At 42.2% G+C, this 16,820-nt stretch overlaps 1 protein-coding gene across 1 annotated transcript in view; it reads left to right on the top strand.

Moving 5' to 3' along the window:
* Positions 1–241: 241 nt before the first annotated feature.
* mep1a.2 (meprin A, alpha (PABA peptide hydrolase), tandem duplicate 2) overlaps positions 242–16,820 on the top strand; it is a 45,123-nt gene continuing 28,544 nt past the window's right edge. The window contains exons 1-10 of the mRNA XM_085996797.1: positions 242–343; positions 423–447; positions 563–616; positions 809–849; positions 948–1,023; positions 3,515–3,632; positions 5,266–5,441; positions 7,684–7,905; positions 8,015–8,161; positions 12,976–13,191. Of these exons, the coding sequence (XP_085852923.1) occupies positions 278–343; positions 423–447; positions 563–616; positions 809–849; positions 948–1,023; positions 3,515–3,632; positions 5,266–5,441; positions 7,684–7,905; positions 8,015–8,161; positions 12,976–13,191 (1,141 nt within the window). The 5' untranslated portion in view covers positions 242–277. The remainder of the gene's footprint in view (positions 344–422; positions 448–562; positions 617–808; positions 850–947; positions 1,024–3,514; positions 3,633–5,265; positions 5,442–7,683; positions 7,906–8,014; positions 8,162–12,975; positions 13,192–16,820) is intronic.

Here is a 16,820-nt window from a genome sequence, read left to right as displayed (position 1 = left end):
ATTCATTAGCCCTTTGGATTGTTTTCATAATCTACAAATAATCTCATGTATCCTAAAGGCTAGGATCACTTGCAGACTACAGTAAAACTCTAAACGACTGTTTTACTATTTGAAGCAAGATTGCTTGACTATTGCCCTTTTTGCATACTGCCAGTACTGCAGATTTAAATCATTGAAAATTTTATTGGCATGATACAAGATTGCTGTGAAGACAAATTTGCTGTATAAAGTCCAGGAAATTGGGAAACTGAATCCATTTGTTTCTACTACTCCAAACATGAACGTCTCCGGATTATTTTCCCTTTGTTTAACGTTATTGTTCACATACTGTAACACTTTGGTGGTAAGATACACTCATTGCATATTAAAAGCATATTTGTTATTTTTCACCATTTAAACAAATATCATCCTTCTTTTTCCAGATCAGAGAGACTCCTTCTGGAAATGGTATACGTTGAGATTGTTTGTATTTTATTTTTTCCTGCTATATATTTTAAAACTCTTTCATAACTTCTCGGGTTGTAATAGCTAATGTATTAATTGCTTGTTCTTCCTTAACCAGTTTATGAAGTAGATGCTGGGGAATTACGAGATGACATCCCACAAATAAATTTAGGTAGGTTTAAAATTTAGAACAAAGAACACATTCTACATCTTTCAAGTTATATTCTTTCAAACTTTAAAAGTATATCCTGCTAAAATTCTTTATATTAATGCAACTTATATATTCTGTTACTTGGTGTGACTTCTTTGATTAGCAGGCAGAGTATTTTATGTTGCAGTACTTTTCTAATTATCTTTTTGTTAGAATCCCAAAGGTTTCTGTTTCAAGGAGACATTGCAAGGACTGTAAGTATGATTCAAGTTGTGTTGATTTATAATAAACCCATTTATAACACTATGCTTTCATCTATGAATGTATTATTGATTTCCTCACTTTGTTACAGCACGAACGGAATGCTATTAAAGATCTGACATTGAGATGGAAATTCCCTATTCCATACATTCTGGCTGACAACCTTGGTAACTCTTTATATTATTTATCAATAATCAGAAGGTGTTCAAACACTATTGGTTTACATCCTGATATAAGTATCTATTGTTGAAAATGTAACATCATTATCTTGATATTCATCCTGTTTGAGGTATAATGCTTCCAAATATCCAGTTATTCCTATCTTTATACTGACTACTTTAGTGATTTATTTAAGACAAGCTACTAGAATTCAAAGGTGAAATCATGTTAAGTTAAATAAAAAATGTGCTACAATATTTTAGATTCCATTAATATAATTATTCATTGTTGTGTTCTAATTTAAGAATGGATGGCTAGCTGGCTAGAATGGATTGCTGGCTGGCTTCAAGACAGAGTAGGGGTAAAAGGTAGCTATTCACAGTGGCAGAAGGTGGGTAGTGGTGTTCCACAAGCATCAGTGCTGGGACCACTGCTGTTCACAATTAATATTAACGATTTAGACTTTGGAACCAAAAACACAATTTCTAAATTTGCGGATGACATCAGATTTGGGGGGGGGGGATAGTCAATACTGAGGAGGACTGCAACAAATTACAAGAAGACATTAATAAACTTGCAGAATGGGCATATAATTGGCAAATGAACTTCAACACAGATAAATATGACTATCACATTTTGATAAGAAAAATAAGGAGGTTACATATTACTTGTAAAATACGAATCTAAATGGGGTAGACGAGCAAAGGGATCTCGGAGTACAAATACACAATTCACTAAAAGTAGCGATGCAGGTTAATAAGGCCATAAAAAAAGCAAACCAGACACTAGGGTTTATTTCTAGAGGGATTGAGTTGAAAGGTAGAGAAGTTATGCTAAACTTATATCAAACCTTGGTTAGACCACACTTGGAATACTGCGTACCATTCTGGTCGCCATATTATTAAAAGGATATAGAGGCATTGGAGAGGGTGCAGAAAAGATTTACAAGGACGATACCAGAAATGGTACTGGAAAGCTACCACCAACGCTGCCTCCGCAAGATCCTGCAAATCCATTGGCAGGATAGGCGCACCAACATCAGTGTTCTTGCTCAGGCCAATATCCCCAGCATCGAAGCTTTGACCACGCTCAATCAGCTCTGATGATCGGGTCACATTGTCCGCATGCCCGATACGAGGCTCCCAAAACAAGCGCTCTACTTGGAGCTCCGGCACGGCAAGAGAGCCCCAGGTGGGCAGAGGAAACGCTTCAAGGACACCCTCAAAGCCTCCTTGAAAAAGTGTAACATCCCCATCGACACCTGGGAATCCCTGGCCCAAGACCGCACAAAGTGGAGGAGAAGCATCCGGGAAGGCGCCAAACACCTCGAGTCTCTTCGCCGGGAGCAAGCGGAAGCCAAGCGCAGGCAGCGCAAGGAGCGCACGTCAACCCAAGCACCCCACCCACCCACCCCTTCAACCACCGTCTGCCCCACCTGTGACAGAGTCTGTAGGTCCCACATTGGACTCATCAGTCACCTGCAAACTCATTTTTAATGTGGAAGCAAGTCATCCTCGGTTCCAAGGGACTGCCTAAGACAGAGAAGAGACCAGAAATGTGAAGGTATATCTATCAGGAAAGGATGAGCAGGCTGGGTCTCTTTTCTCTTGAATAAAGAAGGCTGAGGGATGACCTAATACAGATCTTTAAATTTTTTTAAATATTAATTCATTGGATGTGGGCATCGCTGCCAAGGCAAACATTTATTGCCCATCTCTAGTTGCCCTTGAGAAGGTAGTGGTGAGCTACCTTCTTGAACCGCTGCAGTCCGTGTGGTGAAGACTAGCTTCTGTGATGGTTGGTTTCCTCAGGAGGAGGCGGATATGGATCATCCACTCGGCACTTCTGGCTGAAGATGGTTACAAACGCTTCAGCTTTGTCTTTTGCACTCACTTGCTGGGCTCCACCATCATTGAGGATGGGGATATTCATGGAGCCTCCTCCTCCCGTTAGTTGTTTAATGACTGGATGTGGCAGGACTGCAGAGCTTTGATCAGATCCGTGGGATTGCTTATCCCTGTCTATAGCATGCTACTTCCACTTTTTAGCATGCATGTAGTCCTGTGTTGGAGTCAGTGTTGAGGACTCTCAGAGCCACTGCTTCCCAACTGGAAGGTTGTTATTAGATGTGTAAGAGCACAGATCTTGGTCTAATGGGCAATAATTTAAGACCTATTATCTGATCCTGTACGATGAGGGCTTGGTATTCGGCCCAATATTGATTCAGCTGAAATACCTTGGCTCAGAATAATTTACAAATAATCTGCCTGTTACAATATGCCTAGTTGTAACACAAAATCTCAATTGGATACTGTAAAGATTGTTGGGTATAATTTTTGATCAGTGTGCATTCTTCTGTGCATTTTTAAGTATGCTTTAACCTCTTTAAAATAAGGGTTTGATATCTACATTTCGCCAATTGGAAAATATAGCTCCGAGTGGTTTATTTTATAGCTTTATTCAAGTGAATTGTTCAATTTTTAGTGTTTTGATTTTCAGAACTAAATGCCAAGGGCGTCATCCTGCATGCATTTGAGCAATATCGCTTGAAATCATGCATTGATTTCAAACCATATGAAGGAGAGGAAACATTCCTAATTTTTCAAAAATTAGATGGGTATGTACAAAATCACACAATTGTATTAATATATTATTAGAAATCATCAATGCTGTTCTTGTACAAAACGTAATGTCCTCTTCCCAAATTGCTCTGTGTGCTATTTTATTGCAGATTGGAATTTTGTACAAGCGTGTTCAGTGTTTGTGCAAGAATAGAGCTAATCATTACTTCTCCCCTACTGTAACTATGTAAAGGTATAAAAAATGTGGTGGACCAAAACCGTATCATATTTTGTACCATGTCTCCACAACTTATCAACCCTGTTCTCACTGACCTCCACTGCTCCCCATTTGCCAGCACATTGGGCTAGAAAATTGGCTCCTTTGCGCCTGTCATTAGCGCCTCTGGGGGGCGCTAACAGGGCACAATGGGCTTATCGCCCAGGGTGGGGCGAAGAAAGCACCTCCCAAGAAAGTTGGTGGGGCGTTGCTGAGGCACTACCCGATAGCGGCGCGCCCCCGCCAGTAGCACCCCGGGCTGCTGCGCTGCTGGGGCGATGATGTCATCGTCGTGCGCCGTGACCCCTTAGCGCCCCGCCGCGGCCCCTTACCGCCCCTTGGTAGAAATTCGGCTGCGGCCCTTGAGGCTGCCACAGGCAATGTCAGTGCCAGCCTCGTGGGTCACAAGCCGGGATGAACTCCACTCACGGGGCAGTATTTAAAGGGGAGGTGTGGCCGTGACCCACGCCGCTATTTTCTTTTTTTGGTTAACCTCCAGGTCGGCCCTCCGTGGTGTGCTGTGCAATAGTCTTGGCCGCCATCGCACAGCCCGGCACCGCGTCTCGGTGTTGGGCTGCGGCCATGGCACCACGTCGTCCTGGTGGCCTAGTATGGGCCATCGGTGGCCCTGCAGGGTGTGCAGCAGCACTCCTCTTTAACTGAAAGGCTTTGAAATGTGGCTGCGCTCTGCCGAGTGCTGACAATCGCCTCAGTTACCGCCCCACCAGGAAGTGGAGCGTCCGGGGTGGTACTTCCGTGCCGGGCGCTAAATGTCCAGCCTTAACTCGGTTACCGCCTCCAAACGGGGCATAACCAAATTACGTGCCCATTGACTTTAAATTCCACAATTTTATTTATAAATCCCCCCCCCCCATGGCCTCGCTCCATTCTACCCCTGCAATTTCCTCAAACGCTACTTCCCAGTTTGCACCCTTCATTTTTCTGAGTCTAGACTACTGTGTGTTCCCCATCCTCTCGGTGGCAGAGCCTTCAAGTATTATGGCCCGTCTCTCTGGAATTCTCTTCTTAAGCCTTGCTTCATTGCAGCCCATCTTCAAAAACTTCCTCAAAATCTATTTATTTAAACTTACCTTTGGGTCACCTTCTCTAATTCTGCTGTTAATTCTTGGTTGGTGTCTGAATTTCTCCTCCCCCCACTATTATTTTTGAAGTGCCCTGGTATGTTAAAAGTGGTATACAAGAGTAAGTTGTCATTGATATTGTATTGTACAGAAGAGGGACTTTTAAAGGCAGTGTCTACATCATGGAACTAGAGGGCTTTGGTCCAAGAGGAAATTTGGCACCGGGGGCTAAAGGAAATCTACACCGGGTTCAAAATGAAATAGGGGCAGAGATTGGTTGCTTATACTAGTAAGATATGTGTACTACTAAACACTGTCTTCATTAAACAGGTGCTGGTCTTATGTTGGTGACTTGCACAGTGGTCAAAATGTGTCCATTGGTGAACGATGTGACTTAAAAGCTATTGTTGAGCATGAACTCCTACATGCATTAGGATTCTACCATGAGCAATCAAGAACAGACCGTGATGACTATGTTAACATTTGGTGGAATGAAATTATTCCAGGTAAGATTTCAAATGTTCATCGCTTTCAATTATAGCGATGTACACTTGTTTGCCACAATAAATAGTGTAGCTGCACAGCCACTCATTACAACATTTTAAAAAACACAATGGCTTAGAAATAGGTTTATCCCTGACTTCGGGCGTGAAGCCAACGGTAGCCCCAAACCATTGCACTTAAGCTGTTGCGCAAGAGGACCAAGCGAATTGACCAAAGCGTCGAATGGCAGTGACTGGTGATAGAACTGAGTTAAAATCCCACCATGGCAGTTTGAGAATTTGAAATCAATTGAAAAGTAAATCTGGAAATGAAAACTGTTATCAGTCAAAGTAACTGTGAAGCTATCTGATTGTCATAATAACCCAACTGGTTTACTAATGTCCTTTAGGGAAGGAAACCTGCCGTCTGGCCTATATGTGACTCTAGTCCCACACTGACATGATTGGCTCTTAACTACACTCTGAAGTAGCCGAGCAAGTCATTCAGTTGTATCAAACCACTAGCGGTTCAACAAGAAGGCCCACCACCACCTTCTATGGGCAACTAGGGATGGACAATATATGCTGGTTTTGCCAGCAATGCCCACACCCCAAGAATGAATTAAAAAAAAACCTGAGTATTTTTCCCTATTTTGGGCTAATATGAATTGAAATTACTAGCTAAAAGCTACTCAAGCCACAATGCAAACCTAATGTCTCTGAAAACATATATTCTATCTGATTCTAAACATGATGCACGAACTAAGTTAATAAATAACTTTTGAAAGCATTTTTTGCTTTTTTATTCTTTTGAATATTGTTGGCATTTTCTCAATAGAAAGAAAGAACTTGCATTTAAATACCACCTTTTACATTCCCAGGATGTTTCGAAATGCTTTACAGCTAATGAATTTCTTTTGAAGTTAGTCACTGTTGTTTTTTGCAAAAACACGGGTTTCAATTTGTGTACAACCAGGTCCCAAAAACAGGAGTGAGAAAGATAAACAATGAATCCATTTTGGTGGTATTGGTTGAGGGATAAATGTTGTCCAGGATGGTGGGAGAACTCTGCTCTTTGAATAGTGCTACGGGATCTTTTACATCCACCCAAGCAGTTTAATATCTCATCTGAAAGATAGCGGCCTAGAAATTCAGTGCCCTTAGCACCGATTTTGCGGCGCTAGAGGGCCTAGCGCTGCAATTGGCGCCGGTTCCTAAATTGCCTGGGGCCCTTCCGCGGCGGTAGACCGGTAGCGCTGCGCCGGCACCGATGACGTCATCGGTGTGCGCAGCGTCCCGGTTGCCGTGGTAACCCGGCCCCAAGCCGAAATTCAGTTGCGGCCGCCTCGCCAGTGGCAGCCGCAACTAAGACTCCGGCAAACGAGTGCTGCCGGAGTCTGCGCCGGCGCTTTAAGGAGGCGCGGCGGCCGGCCGCTTTCCCGCCGGCCGCCTGCCCGCAGCTCCCTCCCCGGACTTCTCCCCCCCCCCCCCGGAACAGATGCAAGCCCGGCACTTGTCCGAGGTGCCGGGCTCATTTTTGAGGAGATTTGCGCGGGCCGCGGCCGGGTGCAGGCAGCTCCTCCTTAACGGAAGGAGGAGGCCTGCACTTCCCGAGCCTGCCGCACCGCAGCGGGCGCCGCAGCGCCGGAATAGCGCCGCAATGCGGCGCGTTGCGCCAGTTTTCAGGCGCTAAAACCCTTCAGTAGCGCCGGCAGCCATTTGGGCGCGGCGCTACTGAATTTTTGGCGCGCGCAAAGGGACTTAGCGCCGGTGCTAACTTCCGGCGCTAAAGCCCTGGCGCAGCGCAAACTCAATTTCTAGGCCAGCACCTTTAGCAATGCAGCAATAGTTCAGTACTGCACTGAAATGTCAGACTAGATTATGTGTTCAAGGAGCTGCAGTGGGACTTGAATTCTACCGCCTTCTGGCTCAAAGGTGAGAGTCCAGAACATCGTTCATTAAATGTTACCTTGTACAGATACACAAACAACTTTAATTTTAAAGACTAGTCCAGCAATGTTCATCAAATACATAGAGATATTGCACTAGTTGAAGGCATATTACGATTCTTCTCAACTCAGTTGAACCTGTAGTGCTCGTGAGTAGTGAAAGAAGAATGGGAATGCACTATTACTGGTGTAATATCCCAGATATAGTTTAAACAAACATGTAGACTGATAAAGTATATCTGAAATTTAATCAATAAATTTGAACATAAAAATATCCTTCACTACAGCTGAATATCAACTGTTGCACTTTTATTCAGGTATGGAACACAACTTCATTGTATATAATGATGATTATATTACCGACCTGAATTCTCCATATGATTATGAATCTTTGATGCATTATGCACCATTCTCTTTCAACAAAAATGATAGTTTTCCTACTATCACTGCAAAGATACCAGCATTTGATGAAATAATTGGACAGCGATTGGACTTCAGTGCTATTGATTTGCTGAGGCTAAATCGCATGTATAACTGCAGTAAGTTCAGCTTTTATTCTTTACATGCAATGAAATTAGGACTCTTCAGAGAGTTCAGCACTTAAAGGCTGATTAAGCAAATTCATTTTCACACAAATCTTTTTCTCAGCTTCTTCGCTCACACTGTTGGACCAGTGTGCATTTGAGTTCATTAATATCTGTGGCATGATTCAGAGCGAACTTGAAGATGCCGACTGGGTTCATATGAAGAGCAGTCCTGGAAATGAGGATCACACTCTAAATGGCAAATGCAGAGGTGAGTGCACACTTTCCAACCCGTTTTACTTACTGCTACTGCTGCTAATTGTCTACAACAACAGCTTGTATATATAAAGCGCCTTTAAAGCAGTACAACGTTCCCAAGGAGCTTTACAGGAGTGTTATCAAACAAAATTTGACACTTAGCCACATAAGGAGATATATGGGCAGGTGGTCAAAGAGCTAGATTTTAAGGAGCGTCTTAAAGGAGGAAAGAAAGGTAGAGAGATGGAGAGGTTTAGGAAGGGAATTCCAGAGCTTAGGGCCATGGCAGCTGAAGGCACAGCCACCAATGGGGGAACGATTAAAATTGGGGATGCTCAAGTGGCCAGAACTAGGAGCGCAGATATCTCGGGGTGGGGGAGGGGGGGTAGGGCTGGAGGAGGTTACAGAGATAGGGAGGGGCGAGGCCATGGAGGGATTTGAAAACAAGGATGAGAATTTTGAAATCATGGGGTTACTCAACCAGAAGCCGATGTAGGTCAGCGAGCACAGGGGTGATGGGTGAACGGGACTTGGTGCGAGTTAGGACATGGGCAGCTGGATTTTGGATGACCTCAAGTTTATGGAGGGTAGAACATGTGAGGCCAGCCAGGAGTGCATTTGAATAGTCAAGTCTAAAGATAACAAAAGCATGGATGACCATTTCAGCAGCAGATGAGCTGAGGCAGGGGCGGAGACGGGCAATGTTACGGAGGTGGAAATAGATGGTTTTTGTGACTCCACCAGTAGGCATGTAGTGGTGCGAGTACAACATTTCCAGTTTTCACTGTCTTAGAAACATAGGCCGCAATTTCGCCGACCGAGGCGGGTCCGGGGCGTCCCATTACCATCTCCTTTTGCTTTGCACCATCATCCCCTTTGTCTCTTAATCTCTCCTGCCTTCCATCCTATCACAGACCTTCCCTTTTGTTCTTTCCTCCCCTCCCCCCTCTCCCTGCCCCGACACTTGCTTAAAAACCTGTTCCATCTCCAGCTTTTTCCAGTTGTGATGAAAGGTCATCGACCTGAAACGTTAACTCGGTTTCTCTCTTCACAGATGCTGCCTGACCTGCTGAGTATTTCCAGCATTTTCTGTTTTTATTTCAGATTTCCAGCATCCGCAGTATTTTGCTATTGTATCCAAAAATCTATCGATCTCTGCCTTGAATATACTCAACGACTGAGCCTCCACAGCTGTCTGGGACAGAGAATTCCAAAGATTCACCACCCTCTGAGTGAAGAAATTTCTCCTCATCTCAGTCCTAAATGGCCGACCCCTTATTCTGAGACTGTGACCCCTGGTTCTAGGCTCCCCAGCCAGGGGAAACATCCTCTCTGCATCTACCCTGTAAAGTCCTGTAAGAATTTTGTATGTTTCAATGAGATCACCTCTCATTCTTCTAAACTCTAGAGAATATAGGCCTAGTCTACTCAATCTCTCCTCATAGGACAATCCCCCCATCCCAGGAACCAGCCTGGTGAACCTCCATTGCACTCCCTCTATAGGGGGCATATAAAGGGTCATAGTTGGAGCCCATATTTATAAATTTTCAACATATGAAAATGTTTCTTCTGCCTGACCCCCAATCATATACTATCTCAGCTCTTTAGTTCCTCTGCAATACAGAAAGTTTTGTAAGAAGTCTCCATGTTCATGTTTTGACACCTTTCAGGATAAAATTATTTGTTTCCATTCCACAGACAGCTGCATCTTAAATCCGCCACATAGAAAATGCACTTGTGCCAATAATTGGTCAATGGTTTTTTCATTCATAAAAAATGTGTAAAATTAGAATCTTTAACTCCAGTCTCAGAAGAGCTTTTGCTGCTTTTCTGGTATTGTATTTTTTACTTAACATATTAGCCTGCCTCTAAGGATCTACTGTTCACTATTTATAGTGAAATTATTAACATGGGTATAAAGATTTCTTTTGATTTCACTATATATATAATGAACAGTGGAAATTTTCCCCTTTAATCAGGCAACCCAGTCAATGTCAATCAGTTGTGGATTATGGAGCTCAGGGTTACAGAGAGAAAAAAAGAAAGAACTTGGCATTTATATAGTACCTCTCATGTTCTCAGCACATCCCAGAGTGTTTTTCAGCCAATCAATTACTCTTGAAGTGTGGTTGCTGTTGTTTTGTAGACAAATACAGCAATCAATATGTGCACAGCAAGGTCCCACAAACAGTAATGAGATGAATGACCAGGTAATCTGGTTTTGTCCGTGTTAGTTGAGGGATAAGTATTGGTCACAAAACTAGGAGAACTCTGCTGCTCTTTTTTGAATAGTGCCATGGGATATTGTAAGTTCACCTAAGAGTTCATAAGGGGCCTTGGGGGAAAAAGTCAGTTGGTTTGCACCTCCCGTTAACGCCTTAAGAGGGCGCTAATGGGGCGCAAAACAACTAGTGCCCATGCGCAGCGATATTTGCGCCGCTCACGAAATTAACTAAACATTTTGCGGCAGTGCTAAACACTATCGCCACGCTCTCCTGCGCCGGCAGAGCGTGACGTCAGTCGAGTGTGCAATGCCCCGGTAGCGCCCCGGACCAGATATTGAGTGGTGCCCCCTGCCTTACTGCCTGCCGCTAGCAACGACAGGTTGAGGGGAGCGTTTTGCAGTCAGGAAGGGACTGGGGGAGCGCTATTTAAAGGCAACCGCTTCCTGCCTTTTTTTGTTGGTAACATTTTTGCACCATGCATTCTGAGAGAGAGAGACTTCTGAAGAAATTCAATGCTGTGTGAAGGAATTTTGGGTACTGAGCAGCACTTTGCAGGTTTATTTTGATTTGCGCTTCCTTGTATCGATTTAGAAGAGACTGTGGGGGCTGCATTCTGAGCTCTTTCCCTGGGCCTCTCCATTGTTCTTTCCAGCAGATTTGATGTACAGGTCTCTCCAGGCCGAGATTCAAGGCTGCAATGAGCAGGATGTGGATGGAGAGCAAGATCAACCCTCCTCTTTAAGAACTGGCCGGCGCCATTGTGTCTGTGTTCCATTGCTAACTGACATCACATGAGCTTCGCCAGCGCTCTGAGGTAGCGCCTCGCTCTTCGGCCTTTGCGCCTTAAGACAGGTGTGAAGCACCTGATTTAGTGCTCCAATCACCTCCGGGGCAATAAAAGCCAAGTTTGCAGCCGAAGGCGATAATTAGCGCCAGGCGCTAAACTTTGCGCACGGCCGATAACCGCACCCCAAACAGGGCGGTACTGAATTTTTCCCCCCTTGAGTTTAATGTTGCATCTGAAAGACAGCACTTCTGACAGCATTTCTTTAGTATTACACTGAAAAGTGAACCTAGATTATGTGCTCAAGTCCTGGAATGGGGTCTAAACCAAAGACCTTTGGACTTAGAGATGATAGTGTTATCACTGAGCCATTATTGAGTTTTATTTTGAGAACTGATATAGGAACTGGGAGTAGATTTCATTTATCATTTTATGATATCATAAAGGTAAGATTTGAATCTTGTTAAGTCTAGTGTTGATTCAATTCAGTCCCCAGTTATGCTGCCTAAAGATGATAGAACAACCTTATTTATTTGGATGACATCTAATGATATCTGATCCTCAGATGTGGATGCCAGGTGGAGACAACCCTAGGTATTGTTGACTAAGCTTTTTGTCCAAGTACAAATGACAAGGAACCAATAAAAAGACAGAAGAATAGTTTAGTGGCACAACAACTATTGTAAAAACCCTAAAATGTTGTTGTGTATTTAACTACTACTATCTAAGTACATCCAATGAGCACATGTCCTTTTGCCTTGACTATCTCTTAATGTCTCTTAACCTCTCCTGCCGTCTATCCTATCACAGACCTTCCCTTTTGTTCTTTCATCCCCTCCCCCCTTTCCCAGCCCCTACACTTGCTTAAAAATCTGTTCCATTTCCTGCTTTTTTCCAGTTCTGACGAAAGGTCATCGAGCTGAAACGTTAACTCTGTTTCTCTCTTCACAGATGCTGCCTGACCTGCTGAGTATCTCCAGCATTTTCTGTTTTTATATTATATTTGAAATTAAAGTACTTAGCTTACCTATTAAAAGACTTTGTTCGATGATGATAATCCAAAACATTTGAAGAAACCTTGTACATTATTCTAACTTGTCAGCATTTTATCACATGGCACTATTCAAAAAAGAGCAGCAGAGTTCTCCAAGTGTTGTGACCAATTTTATCTGATTCTTTCCCCCAAACATTGTGATCTCTGAACTATAAGGGTAGGGAAAAGACACCTGTTGTTTGAAAGAATGTTTTTTTTGTTAAGGTTTCTGAAAGTTTCATGAACAGTGTTTTTTTATTTGTAGTCATGGATATTTGGTTTTCCTCTGCTTGTTTAGTGTTACTCTCTTCCAGTCAAACACAAATTGGAAATAATTTCCCTTTAGTCCATTTTGCTAGTATATCTTTGAGCTCCTTTGATAGTTTAGTGAGCACATACATTGACCAGTGTGATACAGGATGACAGCTGGGGAAATATAGGGATCTAAAAGACACAAGAAGAGGAAAACTATGACGATGAGAATAGACGGGGAGACCCGAAGAGGATTGATTGCAGATGACAGTAATTCTGCTGTAACCTGAGCTTCATTGCACCTACACACTGCTTCTGTATAGTGTGTGAATGTTGACAGCTTGATTTGGTGTCTTCTCGATGCTTGAGTTTTGATGTACATGTGAGAAACTTAACCTAACCCCACCCCGTTCAATGACAGTTACTACATCTTAATTTGTCACATTGCTGTAAAGTACTAAATCAGAATATTTTTATAATATTCAAGAACAATTCCACATTCTTCAGTTGATAACAAATTATTCACATTTTAGATGCTGGGTACTTCATGTACTTTGATACCAAGACTGGGAAGACTGATCAAAGTGCCATTCTGGAATCCCGGATCCTTTACCCCAAGAGGGATCAGCAGTGCCTTCAGTTCTTCTATAAAATGACAGGAAGCCCTATGGATAAGCTCATTGTGTGGATGAAAATGGATGACGGAACTGGAACTGTTCGAAAACTAGTTAAAGTTGAGACTTTTCAAGGTATTGACTTTTGAGATTTATGTTAAGTCACATTTAATATAGAGTTTAACATTAGTTAATTATGCCCTATAAACCATGAAGCTGTTGACAGGATATACTGTTACATAAAGAATGACGGATGGCAGGCTCTTTTGGTAAATGCAGTGTGTGGGATTGTACCTCGTCCTAATGTCCAGGAGGCCCCAGATTTGATAGCTGATCTGTGCAGATAGATGAGTGCACTGGGCCTAGTGCTGGGAATGCTGCAATTGGCCTCATTGTTCCCAGGCTAAGAAGAGATAAATCATTCAGGGCTCCTCAACACTGTCCAATAAATCCTAGCGTAAAATGTACAGGTATGGACGTTGGGGACGACAGGATCTGTGCTGCCCGCACTCAAATAGCCTGTTGAAATTCAGTTTGGTGATTTTCCAGCATAGATATGATCATCTGTGGGTCATATATGGCTCAGAAAATATGAAAGTATCCTATATTTTTAAGAAAATGCTGGAATCCTAAAACATTTCGACTGCAGTGAAATTTATATGAGATATCATGAAATGTGTTTCTAACGATATGCATATAACTGCCATTTACTGCTCCTTGATAATGCATCAGATAATTCTGTCAAGTCAGCCAGGCAAGGGAAACCTAGGAGAGGTAGTGAAGGAGGTCCAGCAGACACTGCTCCTGTCCAACAGGCAATGTTCCCTCTAATTTTTTTTGTACTGATCGGGCCACAAACTCCTTTGAGCGCGACCTTTTCATCCGTGTGCAAATTTTACAACAACGACAGCAACCCCTTAAAAGCATATATACAGTAATGCCATATTGTCACCCCACTTTCTCAAATCATGAGACAATCAGACAAGGCTCTATACAAGTTTAACATAACTTCTCTGCTTTTGAATTCTATTCCTCTAGAGGTGAACCCCAGTGCTTTATTTGAACATTTATGGCTTTTTTTAACCTACGTTGCTACTTTTAATGATTTGTGAATCTATACCCCTAGATCCCTTTGCACCTCTACTCCATTTCGACTCTTATTTTCCAAGGAGTACGTTGCCTCCTTATTCCTCCTACCAAAATGCACCACCTCACACTTATCTATATTGAACTTCATTTGTTATTTACACGCCCATTCTGCAGGTTTGTTTACGGTAGAATTAATTAAAAGCTTTTAGTTCGTCATCTACAAACTCTATTTTAAAAATAAAATTACTTGTCAGAAATGACTGGGATATAAAAGAACTGCATAATAATGTGTTAACACTTCAGAAACGTCACTCAGTTACACGGTTATGCATCGACAAACAATCCAAAAGCCCAAGGTGAGCTGAAAGAGGTATATCTATTTGTGCAATTAGTAATTGGCCCAGAAATTCGGGTCGGGGGCTTCCCGCGGGTGTAGGCCCCTGACCTGCACTTACCTTGAGCGCCGGCCGTTGAGCTGTGGGCCCGCGTGGGATTCCGATCCTGGGCCTGCTCCAACTGCTGGCGCGCAGTGCTTGTGTATCCCAGGGGCGCAGTTAGTTCGATGCGTCCCCTGGGATCACATGGGCCATGGAGAGCCAATCGGAGCAGGGAATGCTTCATTCATAAGTTTGACAGGACCTGTCAAAACTTATAAATACTACTGGCCCCAAAACATCACTAAATCGTCAAATAAATTTTAAAAAAACATCACACTTTTTAAATAAACAATAAATTACATGAAATAACTATTTTAAACAATAATTTAAATTTTTGAAAAAAATAATTTTATTTTCTAACGGGACTAAAAGTAAACTTACCTTGCTTTAAAGTATTTAAAAATAATAAACCTGTGGAAAAAATGTTTTAATTTTAATTAATTCACCACTTACCTTGTAAAAAGCAGGCCTTATGCCTGCTTTTTAAATGTGTAACTTCTGCAGACTTACCCTCCCGGGAAAACCTGCAAAAAAAACGTAAGTTCGATGCGCACGCGCAGCCTCCCCCGCGCACGCGTTCGACCTCTGAACCCCTTTGTTCAGGGGAATGGAAGTGCCGGTTTCCTGCGCATGCACAGTGCATGCAGGAAACTGGCACTTCCATTTGGCTTACGGGTGAGTACCCCATGCGTACTCACCCGTGGAGACCCGAATTTCTGGGCCAATATTAATTTTAAAGTTTTCAAAGTATTAGCCCATCCCTCATGTCACTATAGCAGTGGCTGCACGAGCAGCAGGAGCAGCAGCTTTCCTATGGCGCTGATGTGCTGTACGTCCACATAAGTAATTAGAATATTAATCACAATGCAACCAGATAACCAACAAATATAAAGGGCTGTAGTATTAAAAAGAACTGAACAAAAACAGGTATCTGTATTTTCAACTTCAATCACTTGCATTAATAAATGTTGTCTTCTTGAAACAGCAGCCCCCCCATGTAACATGTCAGAAATGCAGCACTTGTTTCCAAGTGCAGAAAAACACATACACCGAATTAAAAACAAAAAACAGGAAAAGTTATGATTTAACAGAAATAAACATTCGTCTTTCATCCTGGACAGGAGAGCCAATCAGACTGACTTGGAAATGTTTACTAATATGGTGGCATACAGATGTTAATTTATGAATTTCGCTTCTAATGTTTTTCTCTCAAACATTCTCCACAATATTAATCCCTGCTCTTATCACAAAAAGTGTTGAATTATTTTAGGTACTTCACAATTAAATAGCGGGAAACAAAGTTCATTGTATTCTCACTCTTTAATCTCCTGTTTCAAACATTTATACCAAATTGAAATTGTACATTATCGGTTTAATCAAGTATTTTCTATGCCTTTCTCAATAAACATATAGGGCCGGATTTTCCGATCAGAGGGTTCTCATGCCTCTAAATGTTTAAGAGGAAATCTAGATTTACATTATTCCTGGGATTTGTTAGGGTTATAGAACAACATAAAATGGTTGTGTTTTCCCCTTTTTTGGTTCTCTTCCTAAACGTCTTAACGATATATTTTTAAAAAGTCAGTAAAAAGCACAGTAATATATAACTCCTACAAATCCTCCCCTGCCCTCCCCCCTCCTCAACAGCATGGTTGCATGCTTGTGTAAAGCTACTCATTTCACTCGATCGCTCAAAATCAAATATTGAGAAATTTCAATTTTAAAACATTTTAAGCATTTCAGAGCCTCTTTAAAAGCGTTTGGACTTCAAGACCTGGTTGAAACTTGTTTAGATGAGGGGAAAATTTATTTTTGCTTGTTTCTTCCAAAATCATATTCGAAACTTAGGGGGGAAAAAAGATGTTTTAACACATTTTTTGTGAAAAGTTCATTAAAAATCTTTAAATTCTTTCAAGTCTTGTTGCAGCTTTGACAGAAGAAGTTGCTCCAAGTTTCTCTTTCCCTCTTCAACACTGTCATTAAATATACAACAAAAAATAATAAAATAAACTCTAATTCCAAATGGAGCTCAAATAAGAAAGTTATCCACTTTGGTAGAAAAACCAGAAAGGCAGAGTATTTCCTCAATGGTGAAAGATTGGGGAATGCAGATGCTCAAAGGGACCTGGGTGTCCTTGTACATGACTCACTGAAAGTGAATGTGCAGGTGCAGCAAGCCATTAGAAGGCAAATGGTATGCTGGCCTTCATTACAAGAGGATTTGAATACAGGAGTAAA

The sequence above is a fragment of the Somniosus microcephalus genome, chromosome 9 (assembly GCF_052327205.1).
Source record: "Somniosus microcephalus isolate GS21.2 chromosome 9, FLI_Smic_1.0, whole genome shotgun sequence".
NCBI lineage: Eukaryota > Metazoa > Chordata > Chondrichthyes > Squaliformes > Somniosidae > Somniosus > Somniosus microcephalus.
Note: the sequence above shows the minus strand (reverse complement) of the source record. Positions and strands in the feature narration are given on the sequence as shown.